Consider the following 23370-nt stretch of genomic DNA (forward strand, 5'->3'; position numbering starts at 1 on the left):
TCCGAATTTTGGACCAATTTTTTCGGTCCGGTCCGGGTCTGGTCCAAGCATAATCGCTCCAGTCTTTGGATCTCGAATTATCAAATTTTCGGTCTTTGATCCGGTACGGGTCGGTCCGAGTTGTTGTGAGAAGCCAGGTCCGGGTTGTTGTGAGAAGCCAATTAATCTTAAGGTTCTTTTTTTGAGGAGAAATAATCTTTTAGTTAGTTTCTTTCGAATATAGGAAAATGCATTTATTTTTAGAAAATGTACTATTCTAATTCTAGTATATCATTAATAGCCATTATTACTTTAGAGTGTTTCATTTTTTTTTAATTTTTTTTATAATCATTTCTCTCTTTCATCAACTTATATATTTGAAACATATTACTTGCATGTTATAAACATAGAAACAACAAAGTTAAAGGTAAAGAATAAATGGGAATGGCAAAACAATTTAGTATTTCTTTTGCAACTTTTATTCTTGTCAATATATTTTTTACAATTAAAGCACAAACTATTCCGGCAGCCGATGGTGAAGTTAATACTTGGTTTCAAACCGCAGTAAAACCATTTAGGTATATTTAGTATTCTATCTTTATTTCTCTTTTGTACTCTTTCAATCCGTAATACTCCCTCCGTATTTTTTTAAGAGATACATTTGACCGGACACGGGTATTAAGAAGAATAATTAAATGAAATAAAATGATAAAGCAAGTGAGGTTGGATAGATATTTTAATAATTAAATATGTGGGGACCATGTCATTTTGGTGGGTGGAGGGTGGGGGTGGGTTTATGAAAATATTTGTTTAATAGAATGGTGGGTGATAGGGTATATTAGATGTATTATTTAATTAGATGGTGGGGTTGATAAGTTACTAAAAATGGCAAGTGTATCTCTTAAATAAATACGGCCGGAAAAGACAAGTGTATCTCTTAAAAAAGTACGGAAGGAGTACATTAGAGAGGAAATAAGTAAACAAAATACCTTTTGGCTATCACATATTTTATTAAAATATTCTACCAATTTGTATATATAATTTTTAATATAACATGGCATTATGTACCGATAGGGTGTTTGGAAATTCAGTCAAAGATGAAATACATCGTTTGTGAAAAGTAACAAATGTGAAAATACGTAGATAAGCTTTATAATTTTCAATATTTCATGTCAAGCTTTTGTTTTCTTCTTAGACAATATTTATGTTAGGCTCCGAGAAACAAGTATTTCTCATTCTTTTGTTTTTCTTCTTAGACAATGTTTATGTTAGGCTCCGAGAGAAGGTGTTTGATGATTAAAATGAATTATTTTGGTGAATTTTGGTGTTGGTGATTAATGATAAGAGGAGCTTTTGATTGGCGGTCATATTTAGTATACATTTGAGATATTTAATCTTTACTAAATTTTAGAAATTATTTAGTTCATTTAAATTATTTTTTATATTCATGTTGAGGTTAAAGATGAGTTAAAGGTGAGTTAACTTATCGGAAAGTAGAGTTAAGGTCTTAAAGGGTGAAAAAAATGTATATATCCTAATGGGTGAAAAAACGAAAAGGTAAAACCCCAACTTTATACTTAACTCCACTAAAAGCGATAATATTGTTAGAAAAATTAAAATAATAATCTATACCGATCACAATTATCAATTTATAGACAACGTGGAGGATTTATTGGCTTAATATATGACTATATGTCTACATGAGCGGAACAAAACGAAAGAGAATAACTGAATAAGGATCATTCAAGAGCCTCCGTCTACATAGTTAAATTGTATACTAATGATGTCTTGGCCTAATGGTTATTGAGGATCTGTTTATAATAGGAATTATGTTCGAATTTTCCCGCCTCCATTTATAATTTATATTGTCCTTGTAGGCCATTCGCACCAGAAAAACATAGTTATGTTATATACTTCCTCCGTCCCTTAATACTTGCACCGTTTTGACTTTTTGCACTATTCACATAATTCACTTTGACTCTATTTTATTCTATATTGTTGGCCTCATCTTATATATATTTTCAAAATATTAAATTTTTTATAAGTTTTTATAATATATAGTTAAAGATATTGCTGGTCAAAATTGTGCATTGGCAAGCGTGTTTAGTCGAAACGGTGCGAGTATTAAGGGACGGAGTATATAAATATTCAACGTTTAATTTATATTGAATACTTTGTATATGTTACTATTATACTACGGAGTAGGAGTACGTAATTATACACCTTTTATTGTTTATCTAACAAATAGTTTAAAGGTTGATTCACTAACCCATCGAGAAATGGTTAATTGTTATTATTACTGTTATTATGTCTTTTATTTTTTTGGTTTGTAGTGCACAATCGGGAACATTAGAATCCAATGTAGTAGAAGCTGAAAGTGGTGCCGCAGAGGTTATTGATGTTAGACAAGATGGAAGCGGAAAATTTACAACAATATCAGACGCGGTGAAACATGTTAAAATAGGAAATACTAAACGTGTAATTATAACAATCGGCCCAGGGGAGTACAAAGAAAAAGTTAAAATCGAAAGACTTAGTGCATATATCACCTTTTACGGAACAGATCCAAAGAATAGGCCAACAATAACATTTGCTGGCACAGCTGCTGAGTATGGTACTGTAGATAGTGCAACATTAATCGTGGAGTCTGATTACTTTGTCGCTGCAAATATAATTGTTTCGGTACGCTACTCTTCTCCGACTTTAATTATTAATTATATTCTTTTCCCTTTTTTCTATGTGTTAAAACATTTTAAGTATATGTGCTAAGCATTTAACTTATATATACATTTAAAATTTTCAAGTTTAACGTTCAATGTATAACAATACCTATGCAATAATTTCTATTTTGATAATTTATCATATAAATAACATTTGATCATTTATCGTGTAAAACTCGATCTGCAAGAATTGAAAATTTATTTCAAATAAGAGATTTTGAAAAGATTGTATCCAGAACTAATAGAAATTGTAATTTTGTAAAAAAAAAAAAAGTTGGATTTGAAAGAGAAACATTAAAGTAAACCGGAAACAAAATATATATAATCTAATATATATATATATATATATATATATATATATATATATATATATATATATATATATATAAAGGAGGCATATTTGCTGAACTATCAGAGCGCCACCTAGGATTACTAATGGTTTCGACCAATGAAAAATAAGATTTCTAATTTATTTTTGAATTAAAAAAATCGAGTATCACGTAGATAATTAATTAGGTGCCACGTAAATATTTAAATTAATTAATCAATTACTAATATATACAATTCTATCCAAAATCAAACGCTCTAATAATTAAAAATAAATCTAAAATAAAATTCATCAAAGATCAAACACTAATCTAAAATAAAATTCAATTCAAAATCAAACATTAATCCAATATTAGAGGGCCACGTAGGAAATCTAATGGTTTCAGCCAATGAAAAATAAGACTTTAAAATTATTTTTGAATTAAAAAGTCGAATGCCACGTAGATATTTATTAATTAATTATTAATATTTCTTATATACAATTTCATCCAAAATCAAACACTATAATTAAAAAAAAAATTAAAATGAAATTCAATCCAAAATTAAAAAATCAATCTAATCTAATATATAAAATAAATTTAATAGAAACCGTGCATCGCATGGACTAAAATCTAGTTGCTAATATTTTTGGTCGTTGCGGATTTGTAGTAAAAGAATTATATATTTATAAGTTCATAAATGTAGAGTGTATCAAACTATTTCGCTAATTTTTATGTTGAAAGGTGGAATAAAATATAGTTTAAAAGTTGCCAAATTAGGGTTATATTTTAAGAGTAATATTACATCTTACCCAAAGGATTATGTGTGCCACTATGTAACAAAATACATACTACATTAGTAAAATTACAATTGATTTGAGTATATTATTATGACTAACTTAAATAATTATGCATTTCTATTCTATTACATTATCTATATCTATCTATTACTATATACTAAAAGAGACATCAGGAATAACACGTGTCAATTTCTGGTGCGATTTTTTCCCGCCAAAAATCATTTTCCCAAAAAAGTGTATCTATTTTATTTAATTTTTATTCTCTACCTTTTTTTATAAACTATTTATGTATGGAAACAAAATTTAGTTTATAAATTATGTCAATAATAGATACGACGTAATAATAATTATTCTAAATTGGTAATATTTTAGTCAAATCGTATATTAATAATGAAAAATATATCACTCATATTTTGGTCAAATTACCATATTAACATTTTCAATATGCATATTAGATGAATAAATTTAAACGAGTATTTTAAAAATATTATAACTATGCAGTAGTTTGGTAGATATTCAGTTAAATATTTTGTGAAAAATGATCAAAATTCGAGCGTGTACGGGATCTAATCTAGTATTATACTAAAACAGACACTGGATATGACACGTGTCACTTCCTGGTGCAAATTTCACGCCAAAATTATTTTGTCTAAAAAAATTTCTATTTTTTTACTAATTTTTATTTTCTATCCTTTTTTATTGACTGTTTATGTATGGGTAAAAATTAATTACTTATAGATTATGGAAATAAAATATGCCACAAAATAATACGAAGTAATTTGCTAAAAAATATTTTGTAATATTTTAGTCAAATCTTTAAATTAATAATAAAAAATATATTTACTTAATATTTTGGTCTAATTAACACACTAGATTATCAAATATATCGTAATACGTAGTAGAACGAAAATTGTATACTACTACATATGTATGATGATTAAATGAGAATGTTCAAATTTTATTAATTATACAATATATAATTTTAGGAAGATAAATATTCAGTCAAACATATCACATGGGTATTAAAAAAATTGATCAAATAATTAAAATTATCCGTGCATGTACGAGATTTAATCTAGTTAATATTAATGCAGAACGCTGCTCCAAGACCAGACGGCGAGAGAAAAGGAGCACAAGCTTCTGCAATGAGAATATCCGGTGATAAAGCTGCATTTTACAATTGTAAATTTGTAGGATTTCAAGACACCGTTTGTGATGATAAAGGCAAACATTTCTTCAAGGATTGTTATATTGAAGGGACGGTTGATTTTATCTTTGGAGAAGGTAGATCTATATACTTGGTAAGTATCTTCCCCGTTGACTTGAGTTAAAAGAATAATGTAAAAAAAAATAAGTTCACAACAAATGACAGTTTCATAGATACATCATTGAGTTATGGTTAACTTGAATTGACAGAACACCGAGATCCACGTTTTATCGGGTGATCCAGCGGCTGTTATAACCGCTCATGCAAGAAAGACTGCAGATGGAGAAGGTGGATACTCATTTGTACATTGTCCAGTGACCGGAACCGGTGGTAATGCGTTACTAGGTAGACCATGGATGGAAGCAGCACGAGTTGTTTTTTCATATTGTACCATCAGTGATGTCATCAAACCTGAGGGTTGGACTAACAACGACAAGCCAGAACTCGAAAAGTAAACAACTCGATCATCTTTTCCATCGCTTTATCTCTAACATTTTGACATTTCAACAACACCATTTTGAAATCAAAATATTGATAAAATTAAACGTGTTCCATAATATCAACCTAATTAATCAGAGAATCTTCTTATGAAATATCTTACTTTCAAAAGGTATTTTTTACTTGAATTTGGAAAACTAGATGTTATTTAAATTGCCTTTTTGGTCCTAGGAATATTGAACATATTTTTTATAAATTTTTACAAATTTTTCTTTATTAAAATTTCCCGTGTTAACCCTAGTAGATTAAACATAGGACATTAAAGTTAAAAAAACATACTCCGTATTTTTTATTCTATTTTTTTTTATCAACCCATATTAATCCTTCTTCGGATCACACATGTTTTAAAAAAAAACTTAAGATTCTTTTAAGACGATTTCTTTTAAAAATATTAAAAAATCTTAATGATTCTTAGAGAAACAACACTTAGAAAATCGAAAATGGCATTTATAATTTTATTTAAAAAATCATAAAATAAAAAGTATGGTCATGATCTACTAAATTAAACAAGTATAAATATTTAATTACTTGATTTAAACAAAACGTTGATTCAAAATCCGATGTTGTTTCTGTCAAAATGATATCATCATGTACCTTATTAATTCAAATATATTGTTTTACTAAGTGTATACTTGGTCTATAATTATAGATTAAAATTTATCACTTGGATAAGTGTATACACCTATATATACATCACACTGTCATTTTAATAATGTAATATCAAGATTTATTTTCATGATTGAAAATGTTAAACTTCTTTTTTCTCTGAAATGCATATTATTAGTATATGTTATTGAGATTTTACTTGGATTTTTGTAGGACAATGTTTTTTGGGGAGTACAGTAACACGGGTCCCGGTGCATCACCAGATAAAAGAGCTCCATATACTAAGAAGTTAACAGATGAAGAAGTCAAAACATTCACGAGTCTTGAATACATTGATGCAGCTAAATGGCTACTTCCACCTCCCAAGGTGTAAAACATTAGCTTAACAGGCAAAAGGGGAAAAAAGGACGTTTACAAAAGCATAAGTATAGGGTACAATAGTACTATATATACATCAAGAGGTATATATAATGTAGCAATAGAGTGATTTTCATAATCATTTAGTGATTGTTATTTCCTTTCGACCTGAATTTTTTTTCTTTATAAACGGGTGACTTTATTTTATATTTCATGCTTGCATTATGCATGAGTTTATGTTGAGAAGATAGTTTTGTAAATGGTGTTCATTTATAACATTTTTGGCCTAGTTTCAATATTTCATTTGAAATTCTAAATTTGCCTCAATTCATATGTTGGAATTGAACAACATAGAATGATGTGGAATTGGATTCTAAATCAACCTTTTAAGGAATTTAGTCCAGCTTCTAATAATTTGAAATTCTAACTCAAATATTATCATTTCAATTCTTTTAATTTATTGGTTTATACGTAGTATACGTTAATTGATTAGTCTTGATGGCCTCTAGACACGTCGTAATATCTAGAGCATTCACACAAGTAAAACAACTTGTTCCACTTGACACAATCTTATGACACTACAAAGGGTAAGTAGTAAGGGGCCGATCGAACTCTCGGGGATCAAACATTTATCATACTATCTAGGCACATGTACTAGCACACTTAACTTCGATAAACAATCGTTGATTGATTGGGGGTTGTTTGCACAACTTGTTACTAATTGCACATACATAATAATCTATACTATAGATAGGACTAGGGAAGAGTGATTTCTCCTAGTACAGCTGACGTGCTTGTAATTTGCACATCTTTAAGAGCCATTATGAACTCTTTTGTGTACATATTAGCGTAGTTTAGTTGCATATAAGTTGCATTTATAGCTATCTATCCTTATTTTATTGTCTTTCTTTGCTTGTTTTCTGCTAAGAGTTCATCTCTCCCAAATTTCAAGTCAAGCTAAAGCAACACATGCCAATATGATGTCCCGCTAATCCAAAAGAGAGAATGACAACATCAATGGGGAACGAGTGTAACGTAACTTCACGACCTCCTCATTACCCGACCTCATCACTGTCATCAAAGATTCACATGGAGAAGGAGAAGCAAGAGTGGAAAGGTTCCACCAAGTCGAGTCTTTGGGCTAAAAGAATGCACTATGTTTATGCAGCGGAGAAGAGACATTTAAGTGAAGCAACCATTGGCATGATCTTTGCACGGACCATGCAACCTATATTGCCCCTCCAACAGCTGGGAATATCAGCGAGACATACCGTTCGAATTTGGCATAGAGCGTGCATAACTATTGTATGTGTTCATCGCATGGACCATGCAGCGCCTGTTATGCCACCTTTCGCAAAACCACACGACCTGCTAATGCCCGTGCGATACCTGACGACTATCCCATTTCTTGGGCACATATTTCCCCTAATATAAATATAAATATTACCCTACAACCAACATATGTGGAGGGTGTTGTGGCCATAAAATGTGGTGGTGGAGTGGTGGTTGGGCAGTTAGGGGGGACTGATGGGTTATGAACAATATAAACAATATTTTTCATGCTGAAAAACCATAAAGCCAGGAATCCAAATTAATTACCACATAGTCAATTAGCATAATTCAGGATGCATACTATGTGATGCGTGCCTTCCCTAGCTGCTCCCAAACCGAACAAGAACAATTACAAGACTCCAAGTGTCGTCCCTCCATAGATAGTCCACAACACGTTCAGATCCGCCTTAGATTCAACCAACTAGAATATTCTCTAAGGTTTTATGTGCACTCGGGAAACTCACAATGGTAATAGGCAATTGTAATTGTGATGTATAAATTGTGATCATGGACCACATATTTATAGGGTGGAAATAGGGAATTAGAATTCTACAAGGAATCAATTAACTAATCCTATTAGGACTCTAGTTAACTAACAACATTAGAATTCTAGGGATAATCAAATACTAAGTATTTCAGATCTACCTTTAATATCTAATTATAGTAGAATTAGGAAAATAATAACTTGACGCACAAGAAGCTTGGCGCCCAAGCTTGCTTAGCGTGCAAGCAACCGGTCGGCCAAAGGCCTTGCTGAAGGAAATAATGCCCTTGGTTCAAGTATGCATTTAATGATAAGTCTAATAAATGCGGTTCAATATTAATTATACAAGTTAATAATTCAGTGAGATCAAGTGAACTGTATGCCTAGCTAGAGGCCGCTTCAGTTCAAGTGGATTAATGATATTAATCCACAGCTTACTCTTGACTGAACCCGTAGGGTCACACAAATAGTACGTAAACGGATCAAGTATTTAATGGCATTAATCTAATCAATATTCAGAATCGACGGATCTTGGTTTCAGTGGGAGCTGAGATCGTCAAAGGCAAATAAATGAATACTCCGGAAACGTTGATATTGCCGGAAACGGAAATATGGATCGTATCGGAAATATAAATATTATCCAAGTTGTAGATGTTGCTGGAAATGGAAACATGGTACGTATCGGAAAATATTATCGGAAATGGAAATATTGCCGGAATCGGAAATATTGCCGGAAACGGAAATATTGTCAGAATCGAAAATTTTATCGGAATCGGAAAATAATTCTGGAAACGGAAATATTAAATATTTGTTCGAGACGGAAATCAATTCCGGGATCGGAAATATTAAATATTGTTCGTATCGAAAATGAATTCCGGAATCGAGAAATTAATCGGAAGCACGTCGTACGAATTAACATTGGACGAGCTTGCTAGACAAAGGCCCAACACGAAGCCAGGCCCATGTCCAGCAAGGGAAACGCGCTCCACAAGCACGCCCAGCCTAAGGCTACGCCAGGCCCACCGCAAGGCAGGTCCAGCGCGCGCCCAAGGCTGCGACAGCTCGTGGGCTTCGTGGTAAGTGGGCTGCGTTGCTCGGGCTATGCGCGCGCGCATGGCGCCCCTCGTGGGCTGTTGTACGTGCGTGTGTGTTTGTGTTCACATACAAAACCTAAAGCGTATAGGATTCTTTTAATGATTAAATTCCTAATCCTAAAAGATAAATTAATTAAATAAGAGTTCTACTAGGATTCTAATTTAATTAATTCGTTTCCTAGTAGGATTCGATTCCTTATTCCATGGCCTATAAATATGAGATCAAGGCTCATAATTTATTACGAGTTTGAAATATTCAAAGGTAAGAATTTGAGCAAAAATTCAGCCATACACTTACCCATATAGCCGAATAATTTAGTACCTTAAGGGCGATTCTAGTTGGTCAATCTTAAGGCGGATCCAGACGTGCTGTGGACTTTCTACGGAGGGACGACACTTGGAGTCCTAAAGACTTGTTTTAGTTCGGTTCGGGCGCAGCAAGGGAGGGCACGCTACAAAGAGTATGCATCCTAATTATGTTAATTGTTATGTGACAATTAATTTGGAATCCTGGCATTTATGGTTTTTCCGCATGATTTATATTCGTTTATATGTATCATAACCTTACAGTGGTATCAGAGCCTCTAATTAATTCCATAATAATTTCTTAACATGGTTAAATTTTACAAATTTGCAAAGAATTAAAAGGGGTGATTAATTTTCGTAATTGTTAATTAATTGCAAATTGCGTTTATTTAATTATATGTACGCAGTTTTTCGGCAGTTTCTTCGTTACTCAACCAAATCGAGTGATTTTTGTGTCAATTCCACATGTAAAAGGCATTCTAAAATACTAATTTTCGGCCAAACCCAGAATTCCCAAATTCGAAGCCTAACTATGACTTTTCCGAGGTTTTAGTTTTTCGAACGCAAAAGTTTGTAATTTTAAGATGTTAAATTAAATATTTGCGATTCTTGTTGTTAAATCTTGAATTTTGATTGACCTACTGTATATGTTTAACAAATTTGAATGCCTAAGCTTGTTAAATATACAACCTAATTTGTAATTGTAATTAATTTGTTGAAATTCGAATAATTTAGAATTGATTTGATTTTCATAATTAATTAACGATTTAATTAGGTATCCCTGATTAAAAACCACCATAAAAATTGTTAATTTATGATAAATTTTAAATTTTTATGACCTAGATTTGAATCCATGATAATCGGAAATTAATTGATTAATAAATTTTCGATTTTTCGCCCTAAAATTATGAAATTAATATGTTTTATTAATTTGTCATTAATTTTGAATTAAAAACTTTTAATTTTTATGAAATTCGCTCATAAAAGTTGCACGCACGAAGCAATGGACGCTACGTGTTACCCTTAAGGGGTGTTGTATAGTGCGGGCATGCGACGACGAGCAAGGGAGATCGTCGCCCATGCGGTACGAATGCAGCGAGCAACGGGCGTGGCATGCACAAGGGAATGGCTGCCTAGGGGCTGTGTGCTACGCGTGTTGGGCGATGGGCGATGGGCGAGCGGTGCAGCGAGCAAGGCAAGCACGCGTGGGCAGCGATGGATGTTGCGTCACAACGTGCGTTGCCTCGCCCAGCAAGCACGCCAAGGCAGCGACAAGCGCAGCACAACGTGCACGCGGGCAGCGTTGGCTGGCCTGTCCAGCAGCGTGCCAGTGTGGTGGGCGAGTGGGCTGCGCGCAAGCGTGGCTCGCTAGGCTTGCTGCATTGGTGCGTTGTTGCTTGGACTTTGCTATACGATCAATCGAGTGACAAGGGGTTTGTTGCTTGTTGGACTTGACAAGGCATGGGAGCAAGCCCACGGCCTTGTCTTGACCCGATTGGTTCGTTTTAATTTTAATTTTGAATTTTCAGTTCGGAAACAATTTTAATTAATTTTAAAATTTGTAATTTAAATTGTTTTCTTGGAATTTAATTTTGAATAATCTAATTATTATAAATTTTAATTTATACTAATTATTTTACTAAAATTAAAACCTTGAATTAATTTAAATTCATTTAATTCAACTGAAAATAAATTAAATGGATTCAATTATAAATTTATATGAGCTTTAAATTTTAATTAAATTTGTATATTTCCGGTTAGACTAGGAAATACATTTTTTATGTTTAAAATTAGTAAATCATGTAAATTTATTGGTTTAAGTGGGAGCTTTTTAGTCATAAACTCTTGATTAGGTCTACATTCCTTTAAGGTTAAAACAACTTGATTAGAATTAATAAGGATTGAATTATTGGTAGATTATTGGAAACCTTGATTATTTGCTGCAAATGTTTATGTGATGCATAATATGTTCTAATAACCAGCTATGTGGGCCATTTATGATAATGAATGGGTGAATGGTATATATTGTATATGTACTGTTTTGCAGGTTATTGATAAGTGACTAGTATGGCCCAAATAGGATAGTCAATATGGTCTGCGCACCATTAATTTGAATGTAATATTGGTCTAATGCACCAAAGTTTTTTCAATTTAAATATGGTCTGCATACCATCAAATAGTTGTAATTAGTTTAAATTATAGCTGATCCTATTTGAAGAAAATGGCGCCTCCCATGGTGAAATTCAAGACGGAGTTTCCAATCCATTTTCAAGACGGACTTTGAAGTTGAATCTTCAAGATGAAGTCAGGCCATACTATATCACGTTTATATCTTATGCATGTTTTAAGTTATTTATTGCTATAGATATGTCTTAATAATGCATGAGATTGTGGCTTGATTATGTTGCATGATTAAGGATTTTAGTTCACTTAAAATCTAACCAACATAGTAAGAGCCTTAAGTTCTAAATTTTAAAATTGAGTTAAAAGGTGCCATGCCAAAATAACACTTACTTGGATAAACCTTTACACCAATCTTAGTAATAGTTTTCCGCCATAGCGAGGTGTTACTTATTGATTCTAAAGGGATAAGGTACACAAATAATTGTGAGTACATGTTAGTTTTGGTGAAACTCAACGATATAAGTAAGGAGTCCTTTTATGTCGTGGCAAATGGGATAGGTTTACCTAATAAGTTCTTAGACGTACCTATCAACCAAGAGTAGTTTCTAGACTATTAGCAAAGGCTTTGCTTACCTAAAATATTTTAGAATTAAGTCTAAATAAATAATGTGCTTAATTCTTCAATGATTTAAGGATCTTGGAATCATTTTATTCACACCTGCCGGAACAATAATTTCGAATAAAATGCTAATGACTTGTTTAAATTGCATGATTGCTTTAATTTTCAAGTTATTACTCGTGGTAAATGTTTAGACTTTGCATGCTTCAATGTATGTTTTAATTATTGTTTATAATTAAATATCTTGCACTGCAGTAAATCCTTTTAGAAAGGTAACAGTAAATTTCCTCGATTGGTAATGAATCCAAGAACGATTCACGAAAATGAGAGAAAGTGAGCAATTTAAAATGTACGTTTCTTATATCGACTTTTATGGTTGTTTTCGAGTATCAAAGTCGAATGGCAAACCGATTGGTGCTTGTGAATTCAAAATACAATGTAGTTTTGAGATCATAAAGCATTGAGTTTAAACGATCAGCTTTACCAATGGTTAACAACCTAATGTCTTTGTCCATTTAATTCTCGAATGAGTCTAGTCCCTAGACATTCGAATAGATCGATGCTTAGAGAACTTTAGAAGCTTCTGGTAAGATCATCTAGTTGAAACAAAATATTCAACATAAATTAAATGGTAAGAACCTTGTTGGAGTGACATTAGACATGTCTAACAAAATATAAAAGTCAACACTAGAGAAGTCAATTCTTAAGACTATAAGAAAGGGTACAAGAAAAAGGAAAACAAGGAACAAACGAAAGGAATTTACGATTCCGTTTCTACCTATAAGTTTATGTTTAAAGAGAAGTAACCTAGCAATCAAACTTCCTTGGTATCATATACCGTTTGAGGTTCTTACTTCGGTAATAACTCAAATAATGGAGGCTAGGCTACACTATTGACCTACAAGTGGAAAATGAAGCATGGCACTGCTACATTAGTTGTAGGGTCATCTAGTTTGTTTTAAGTCCTTTCAAGGCTGGAACTCAATGGCTATTTTGTTCCATAATCAGCATACCTAAATTTCTGTTTCAAACACAGAAAGACTCACATTCAAGAAAAACAAAAACAATGTTTGTTTGTTTATTTGAATGAAATGGTCATTTACAGGTTGAGTCAATATGCTTGATTAAAACAAACAACACTTTAACAATAAGAACTTTACTAGGTTCAAATCAACCCCTTGATTTGAGTTCCACTAATCTTTGGCATTGTTGCTTAGACCATATCAACAAGTTAACATTCAAAAGCTCTATTTTAATGGACTTTTGAAAGTTGATTGATTTCTAGATCAATTCGAGACAAGCTAGTCTTACTTGTTGAAAGTAACAAAGGATATGAACTATTGTTAGAATGCCTAGACAATAGAGTTCAAAGCTAAAGTAGATTTTATGACTTTATTATTTCACATGGAATTGAGTGAATATAGGTTTATTTACTCAAATGTGATATAAGTTTGAATCTGTTTGGATAGTTCAAAGATTCAGAAGTATAAAACCCACTTGGCAAGAAATCGTAAAGATCTAGGTTAGATCATGTTGATGATTACTTGAGACCAAAAATGATCATTAATGATTGTGTGTTATAATTTCACGATCTAGCTCCACAAGATATGGTATATCTAAGTTGGAATGATCGAAATCAATTAGTACTTGATTCGATCAATGATGAATCATAAAGAACTTTCCTATAATTTCTAAAACAAAATGCTCAACTACCACCAAACTAAACCAAATTCGTCAAAGCTATTGAAAAGTAATTTCAGAATATCTTTTCATAATATATATCTAAAGAGTTGCTACACTCTGTGGGAGCTTAGTGTTTGTTATTCAACAAACTAAGGCCCAAGTGTAGATATATGTTTCATTGTGATTTATTCAAATGAGACACAAGGGTATTGTTTCTACCACGAATTTTTGAGAACATAATGTTTGTTTGCTCGAAATAATGTCCTTTTGGAGATTCGTTTCCAACATGACAAGTGGGAGAAAATAGACCTCGAAAGTCTTCGAGGCGAACAACAAACATAAACGGACATTCCGGAGGCTTTTCGAATTTCTTCAGAAAATCCGAACACTTATTCTTTAAGGACTTTAGAAGTGGCTTTAACGAATAGACATCTCTTAGAAGACTTTACAAGTGCTTCAAGGAGAACAGAATATTCAAAGGACTCTCAAAGTGCCTGTTGATATTCTATTGTTTGATGTTCTATACCCAAGTAGACATAGAGTTCAAGTCACTAAAACTATGAGATTCTTCTATTAGATAGTGAAGAAACCTACAACTTGCAGTCAAACTATTATGAAGATTAATGAGTTTGTGACTTGTAAGAAAGCTATGACGAAACCCTGATTCCCTAAAATGGTTAGAGGCCATATATAGACTCAATGTTTTAGACAGTTAAAGGCCATAAAACATACCTAAAGTTTTGATGACAAAATTGAAATTTTGTTGATTTGCAAGAATAGATTAAACACCTATTGGTTGCAAATTGGTTTTAAGGATAAAAACCATCAAACATGTAATTGTGTTCACACACAAAGCTATATTAGTTTCTAAAGGTTACAAGCAAATTCACGGCGTGGATTGTGTTGAAACCTCATGCATAATCGTAATGCTCAAGTCTATAATTCAAGCAATGATTGCATATTGGTACATATGGCAATTGGATGACAAAACGTATTCCTCAATCAAATGTTGGAAGAAACTATGTACATGGCATGTCATAGGATTTGTGGATCCAAATAAATACTTGAAAAGAAAAGCTAGCTTATGAAATCTAAGTACAGATTTAAGCAAGCAATTGGGAATTGGAAATGTATTTTAGTTAAGCTAATATGTATTTTAGTTTCATAAAATGTACATAATTCTTATAGATATATAAGAAATTTAGTGGGAGTACGTAAAACTTAATTGGTCCTATGTGTATCGCACACACATCTCTCTATTGTGAAATAACATTCAAATGCTAATGACTTAGATTTGAAATTATTCATCAATGATGGACCATGGAGAAACTTAGTACATACTGGGTATTAAGATCTATTTACAAAGATCTTAGATTCAAGGAAATAAAGATATGCTAAATATTGATGCTACACGCATAAACACTGGCAAAGGATCAAGCAAGATTCCTTTGGAGTTAACCATTGACAAGGACGAGCTAAAGAGCATCGTGTTTTGAAATGGCAACATGGATGGGAGACCATGAGTTGTTGCGTGGGAAATTAAAATAATAATTTTTATGTTCTAGGATATAGTTGAAAAGTCTTTCGCATATCTGTGAACTGCTTGGATAAGTAAATCCAAACAAAGCAACACTAGCAACCTATACAGTTGAAGTAAAAGTACTTATTGCCTAAGAAGCAATAAAACAGGGTTGTTTACGTTAAAGAGTTCTTCACTGAACTTGGGTGGATCACATGTCTGCTGACTTGATGGTTCTTCATTGCAAAATGCGTAGAACCACTATCGAAGTAGGGAAGACTAGATCACATAATAAACAAACTCAAAAGATCTTACCATCTATCTCGAAGAACATTCGATGAAAAGGATATTAAGATTGGCAAAGCATGATAACTAAACCTATGCAACAAGTGAGAAACAACACTCACATTGTAGCACTGGAAATCAAGCATAGCTTTAAATTCCACGAATTGTTTTAGAGATGGGTTCGAGGCCCATGGTTGTAAAACATTGGGGTTGAACATTTATCATATATGAAATGTATTTTCATATTCCATTTAATCTTGGTTTTAGTATTAAATGATGAGTCCCTTCAATTTGACGATATATTCAAGATAGACTGTCAGGACCAGTCCTGTGACTAAGAAATGTCTATCAAGTGAACTTGAATGACATAAGTTGAAAATGGTCCCTGGTTGGAGTTTTCTATAAAGATGGACGCATAGAAAACGTTAGACGACTAGAATGCAAGATGACTAGTAGTTCTGTTTCTTGAACTATGTGGATATGGCAATGTCGTAATCATTTGCATAGATACTTACTTTGGGAAGACTAGTATCGGACAGACCTATGAAACTTTACTGTAAGAGATGAAAATCTGTCATAAGTAAATTTCATTAAAATTATTAGACACTAATCCTCAATACCTGAGTAATTTGAGATTACTTGTTTGAGAACTGCTTACTTTGACGTTGTCAACCGTCGCACCGTAAAAGGAGGCTATAAAGGCAACGCTCGGGTAATCACCTATCAAACGAAGTCTAATCTCAAGATCGCAAGATTGGGATTGTCCTCCCATAAATCGGGATGAGATGTTGAAAGTTTCACAAGGCCACTCGGAGAGCTAGAAACTGTAAAATGCATGGCCGTGCTTAGATGAATCATAGGCTATGATTATCTGTTTATTTGATCATTTGAACTCTGAAACCGAGAAACACCTCTGGACATAATAAGGATGACAACTCTTACCTTATGATCAAGAGCAAGCATCGAGCGACAAAGGAATTAGTAAATGCACACTTGTCCCTAAGGACAAGTGGGAGACTAGAGGAAATAATTCCCTTGGTCCAAGTATGCATTTAATGATAAGTCTAATAAATGCGGTTCAGTATTAATTATACAAGTTAATAATTCAGCGAGATCAAGTGAACTGTATGCCTAGCTAGAGGCAGCTTCAGTTCAAGTGGATTAATGATATTAATCCACAGCTTACTCTTGACTGAACCCGTAGGGTCACACAAATAGTACGTAAACGGATCAAGTATTTAATGGCATTAATCTAATCAATATTCGGAATCGACGGATCTTGGTTTCAGTGGGAGCTGAGATCGTCAAAGGCAAATAAATGAATACTCCGGAAACGATGATATTGCCGAAAACGGAAATATGGATCGTATCGGAAATATAAATATTATCCAAGTTGTAGATGTTGCCGGAAACGGAAACATGGTACGTATCGGAAAATATTATCGGAAATGGAAATATTGCCGGAAACGGAAATATTGTCAGAATCGGAAATTTTATCGGAATCGGAAAATAATTCCGGAAACGGAAATATTAAATATTTGTTCGAGACGGAAATCAATTCCGGAATCGGAAATATTAAATATTGTTCCTATCGGAAATGAATTCCGGAATCGAGAAATTAATCGGAAGCACGTCGTACGAATTAGCATCGGACGAGCTTGCTAGACGAAGGCCCGGCACGAAGCCAGGCCCACGTCCAGCAAGGGAAACGCGCGCCACAAGCACTCCCAGCCCAAGGCTGCGCCAGGCCCACCGCAAGGCAGGCCCAGCGCGCGCCCAAGGATGCGACAGCTCGTGGGCTGCGTTGCTCGGGCTGTGCGCGCGCGCGCATGGCGCCCCTCGTGGGCTGCTGTACGTGCGTGTGTGTTTGTGTTCACATACAAAATCTAAAGCGTATAGGATTCGTTTAATGATTAAATTCCTAATCCTAAAAGATAAATTAATTAAATAAGAGTTCTACTAGGATTCTAATTTAATTAATTCGTATTCTAGTAGGATTCGATTACTTATTCCATGGCCTATAAATATGAGATCAAGGCTTATAATTTATAACGAGTTTGAAGTATTCAAAGGTAAGAATTTGAGCAAAAATTCAGCCATACACTTTCCCACATAGCCGAATATTTTAGTACCTTAAGGGCGATTCTAGTTGGTCAATCTTAAGGCAGATCCGGACGTGCTGTGGACTTTCTATGGAGGGACGACACTTGGAGTCCTAAAGACTTGTTCTTGTTCGGTTCGGGCGCAGCAAGGGAGGGCACGCTACAAAGAGTATGCATCCTAATTATCTTAATTGTTATGTGGCAATTAATTTGGAATCTTGGCATTTATGGTTTTTCCGCATGATTTATATTCGTTTATATGTATCATAACCTTACACTTGCAGCGTGCGGCCCAAGCCCACGTTGTTGCACAAGGCTTGGCGCCAAGCCACAGCACGCGGCCCATGAGTTGGGTGTCGCTACACTTGCTCGGCCCAAGCGTGCTTTCTCCGTGCGGGCTTGCTAGAGCTTGCGCTGGGCCTTGCGTCTGGCGCAAGGCTTGGCGCCAAGTCACAGCACGTCGCGCTTCCGTTTCGTTTTCCGATTCCGTAATTTATTTCTGTTTCGAACAATATTTACGTTTCCGTTAATATTTCCGATTCCGATAATATTTTCTGATTTCGACTATATTTCCGATTCCTGTAATATTTCCGTTTCCGGCAATATTTCCGATTCCGACAATATTTCTATTTCCGATAATATTTCCCGATACGAACCATATTTCCTTTTCCGGAAATATCTTCGACTTGGATAATATTTATATTTCCGTCATGAACCATATTTCTGTTTCTAGCAATATCTTCATTTCCGGCAAATATTCCCTTTTGACTTTTTACCCAGTGAAACCTAGATCCATCATTTCCGAATGACCATAAATAGAGTACTTAATGAATATTACATTCACTTAAATACTTGATCCGTTCACGCACTATTTGTGTGACCCTACGGGTTCAGTCAAGTGTAAGCTGTGGATTAATTCATTAATTCCACTTGAACTGAAACGGCCTCTAGGCATTCAGATCACTTAATCTCACTGAATTTTTAACTTGTTGATTAATACTGAATCGAATTTATTAGAATTAGCATTAAATGCATTAAGTGAAAACTTGGACCAAAGGCATTATTTCCTTCAGTCTCCCACTTGTCCTTAGGGATAAATGTGCATTTCCTAATTGTTTTATCGTTCGATGCCTGCTCATGAACATAAGGTAAGAGTAGTCATCAACTCATCATTATTATGTCCAGAGATATTTCTTGGTGTCAGAGTTCAACTGATCAAATAAACAAATAATCATAGCATATGGTTCATCTGAGCACGACCATGCATTGTACAACTTTTGGCATCTCATCCCGATTTATAGGAGGACAATCCGAATCTTGTGATCTTGAGGTTAGACTTTGTTTGATAGGTGATTACCTGAGCGTTGTCGTTATAGTCTCCTTCTACGGTGCGACGCCTGACAACGTCAAAGTAACTAGTTCTCAAACAAGTAATCTCAAATCACTCAGGTATTGAGGATTAGTGTCTAATAATATAATGAAATTTACTTATGACATATTTGAAGGAAATAATGCCCTTGGTCCAAGTATGCATTTAATGTTAAGTCTAATAAATGCGGTTCAATATTAATTAACAAGTTAATAATTCAGTGAGATCAAGTGAGCTGAATGCCTAGCTAGAGGCCGCTTCAGTTCAAGTGGAATTAATGATATTAATCCACATCTTACTCTTGACTGAACCCGTAGGGTCACATAAATAGTACGTAAACGGATCAAGTATTTAATGGCATTAAATACTCCATCTATGGATATTCGGAATCGACGGATCTTGGTTTCAGTGGGAGCTGCGATCGTCAAAGGCAAGTAAATGAATACTCCGGAAACGATGATATTGCCGGAAACAGAAATATGGATCGTATCGGAAATATAAATATTATACAAGTCGTAGATGTTGTTGGAAACGGAAACATGGTACGTATCGGAAAATATTATCGGAAATGGAAATATTACCGGAATCGAAAATATTGCCGGAAACGGAAATATTGTTAGAATCGGAAATATTATTGGAATCGGAAAATAATTCCGGAAACGGAAATATTAAATATTTGTTAGAAACGGAAATTAATTCCGGAATCGGAAATGTTAAATATTGTTCGTAACGGAAATGAATTCCGGAATCGGGAATTTAATCGGAAGCGCATCGTACGAATTAGCATCGGACGAGACTTGCTAGACGAAGGCCCAACACGAAGCCAGGCCTGCGACCAGCAAGCCAAGCGCCCAACACACACGCCAAAGCCTAGCCAGGCCCAGCGCAAGGCCAGGCCCAGCAAGGCATGGCGCGCGCGCGAGCTATGTGGGCTGCGAGCAAATGGGCTGCGAGCTGTGCAGCTCGCGTGGGCCGCGAGGCTTGCGCGGGCTGTGCGGTGCTCGTCCTCGTGTGCGGTTGTGTGCGATACGAATCCTAAAGCTATTGAATTCGTTCTATGATTAAATCCTAATCCTAGTAGATAGAATTTATTTAATAGAGTCCTAAAGGGATTCTAATTAAACTAATTGGTATTCTAATAGGATTCTAAATCCTTTTCCATACTCTATAAATATGTGCCTAGGGTCACAAATTTAGACACGAGATTTCAAGTATTCAAAGCTGGGATTTTTAAGCAGAAAAATCAGTCAAAACTCTTGCCTTATTTAGCCGAAAATAATAGTACCTTAAGGGCGATTCTAGTTGGTCAATCTTAAGGCGGATCCGGACGTGCTGTGGACTTTCTACGGAGGGACGACACTTGGAGTCCTAAAGACTTGTTCTTGTTCGGTTCGGGCGTAGCTAGGGAGGGCACGCTACAAAGTGTATGCATCCTAGACTAATTATATGATTATGTGCAATTAATATGATTCCTGGCATTAAGGTTTTTCCGCATGATTTATGTTGTTCATATGTATCATAACCTAACAGTGGTATCACGAGCCCCTTATTAATTGCATGATCTATAATTGCTTAAATATGGTTAAATTTTACAAATTTGCAAAGAATTAAAAAGGGGTGATTAATTTTCATAATTGTTCATTAATTGCAAATTGCGTTTATTTAATTATATGTACGCAATTTTTCTGTCGTTTCTTCGTTACTCAACCAAATTGAGTGATTTTTGTGTCAATTCCTCATGAAAAATGCATTCTAAAATTTTGACAAAAACACTCTTTTTCGGCCGAACCCAGAATTCCCAAATTCGAAGCCTAACTATGTCTTTTCGGAGGTTTTAGTTTTTCGAACGCAAAAGTTTGTAAATTTAAGATGTTAAATTGAATATTTGTGATTCTTGTTGATAAATCTTGAATTTTTTATTGACCTACTGTATATGTTTAACAAATTTGAATGCCTAGACTTGTTAATTATACAACCTAATTTGTAATTATGATTAATTTGTTGAAATTTGAATAATTTAGAATTGATTTGATTTTCATAATTAATTAATGATTTAATTAGGTATCCATGATTAAAAACCACCATAAAAATTGTTAATTTGTGATAAATTTTAAATTTTTATGACCTAGATTTGAATCCATGTTAATCGGAAATTAATTGATTAATAAATTTTCGATTTTTTGCCCTAAAATTATGAAATTAATATGATTTATTAATTTGTCATTAATTTTGAATTAATTTTTTTTTAATTTTTATGAAAAACGCTCATAAATGTTGCACGCACAAAGCAAAGGACGCTACGTGTTACCCTTAAGGGGTGTTGTATAGTGCGGGCACTCGACGATGAGCAAGGGAGATCGTCGCCCGTGCGGTACGAATGCAGCGAGCAACATAGCATGGTGCGCACGCGAGGCAAAGGTGCTGGTCATGTGTGCTATGCGATGGGCGATGAGCGATGGGCGATGGTCAAGGCACTGCGAGCAGTCGCGTGCGGGCAGCAAGCGAGCTGCGCCACAGCGCGCACTGCCTCGCGCCAGCGAGCGCTGGCTCGCGCGGCGAGCGATGCCTCGCTAGGGAGAGCTGCTGCGATGCGATGCGGACGAGCAGGCTGCGCGCAAGCGTGGCTTGGCTTGCTGCGTTTGCGCGTGGCTGTTGCTACTAGTGCCTTGTGCAACGGTCAGTCGAGGGGCGATGTAACGCCCCGACCTCTAATTCAATTATTAAAGCATAATTAGCAGCGGAATCATCCTAATTTGGTTGGGACATTACCTGCCGTAACTCCCTCTTGGGAATTACAAGGCAATCATCAATCATAAGTTATTAAATCCCAAAAGTTAGTATAATAATTCTTTATATTACCGAAATAAAAGTACATAACTTACTAAGAGTCTTTAATTAAATTATTAAAACATTAAGCATAAACTAAGTGAATATAATTCAAGTGAAATTCCTCGCCACTACTCGTCTCCATTGATCCCCGCAGTACCTAAAACAGAAAACAAAAACGGTGAGCCTAAGACTCAGTAACGAACTATTCTAGCAACGTAAATTCATTTCAAGTCATTTTATTTAATAACACAGGGAGAATAGAATAGTTTAAAACCTTTTATAAAGTCCTTTATTTAATTCATTCATAACTTTAGGGTGCACATGCTAGCCGTGGCAAGTATGACATGGTGGAACGTCTTCCACGATGGACCGCTGTCCTTAAACATGGGGCCTTGGCCCGGAAACATGAGAGCCTTGGCTCAATGGGCGGATGCCCCATGGGTACATGCATGGCCGAGAATCGTAACATGTGAACATATACTGCCAAACGGACTAGGTATTTCACTTTCATTTATCATGTTTCGTTTAATTTTACATTTTAGCCTTTTTACTTCAGTTGAAGTAACATATTTCCTTTAGATCATGTGATCAAAATAAATCCTCATTCCTGTCATGGTTTCTTATAAACATTATTTTATAAGAACATTCAATCAATCATAATATAAGGAATAATTCCATCAAATTATAATAAATAATTCAATAAAATCATATTTCGTTTCCAGCAATTCATAAAACATGTCAAAATATTTATTTAATAAATCAATCATAACGTTGTAATTTCATAATCGCATTTATAAGGGAATTGCGGGTACTAGCAATAGCCGTTACCTTAATTCCTTGCTACGTTAAGCTTTGTCCTTGGTTCGTTCTTTCTGAGCTCCGAGTCCGAATTCTTTCAAAAGATTAAGTTATTGAATTAGTATTAAAACTATAAATATTGTAAAATTTAATATTTTCTAATATAACATTTTTAGTTTATAAAGTCATAACTCGATTTTTTTTTTTATATATAATATTATTATATTCCATTTGAAATCAAGTTAGTAACTTATTTTTGTATAAGTAAAATATATTCTTTTTCCTGGAAATAACAATTAATTACTAATATTTATATAAACAAAGGTTGAATTATTTGAAAATAGGAATAAAATT

The 23370-nt window shown here is 34.2% G+C and overlaps 1 protein-coding gene across 1 annotated transcript; it reads left to right on the plus strand.

The window, feature by feature from the left end:
* The first annotated feature begins 378 nt into the window (after positions 1-378).
* LOC110792090 (pectinesterase 2-like) lies at positions 379-6770 on the plus strand. Its single transcript, XM_021996902.2, has 5 exons — positions 379-557; positions 2313-2661; positions 4899-5105; positions 5221-5462; positions 6329-6770. The coding sequence occupies exons 1-5, from the start codon at positions 418-420 to the stop codon at positions 6486-6488; spliced, it is 1098 nt and encodes a 365-aa protein (XP_021852594.2). The 5' UTR covers positions 379-417; the 3' UTR covers positions 6489-6770.
* The last annotated feature ends 16600 nt before the right edge of the window (positions 6771-23370 follow it).

The sequence above is a fragment of the Spinacia oleracea genome, chromosome 1 (assembly GCF_020520425.1).
Source record: "Spinacia oleracea cultivar Varoflay chromosome 1, BTI_SOV_V1, whole genome shotgun sequence".
NCBI lineage: Eukaryota > Viridiplantae > Streptophyta > Magnoliopsida > Caryophyllales > Amaranthaceae > Spinacia > Spinacia oleracea.

Bases quoted from the DNA above. Each gene is read 5' to 3' on its own strand.
- LOC110792090 (XM_021996902.2), top strand. From the start codon at position 418: ATGGGAATGGCAAAACAATTTAGTATTTCTTTTGCAACTTTTATTCTT. The intron at 558-2,312 runs GTATATTTAGTA...TTTGGTTTGTAG, and splicing joins ACCGCAGTAAAACCATTTAG to TGCACAATCGGGAACATTAG. The intron at 5,106-5,220 runs GTAAGTATCTTC...TTGAATTGACAG, and splicing joins AAGGTAGATCTATATACTTG to AACACCGAGATCCACGTTTT.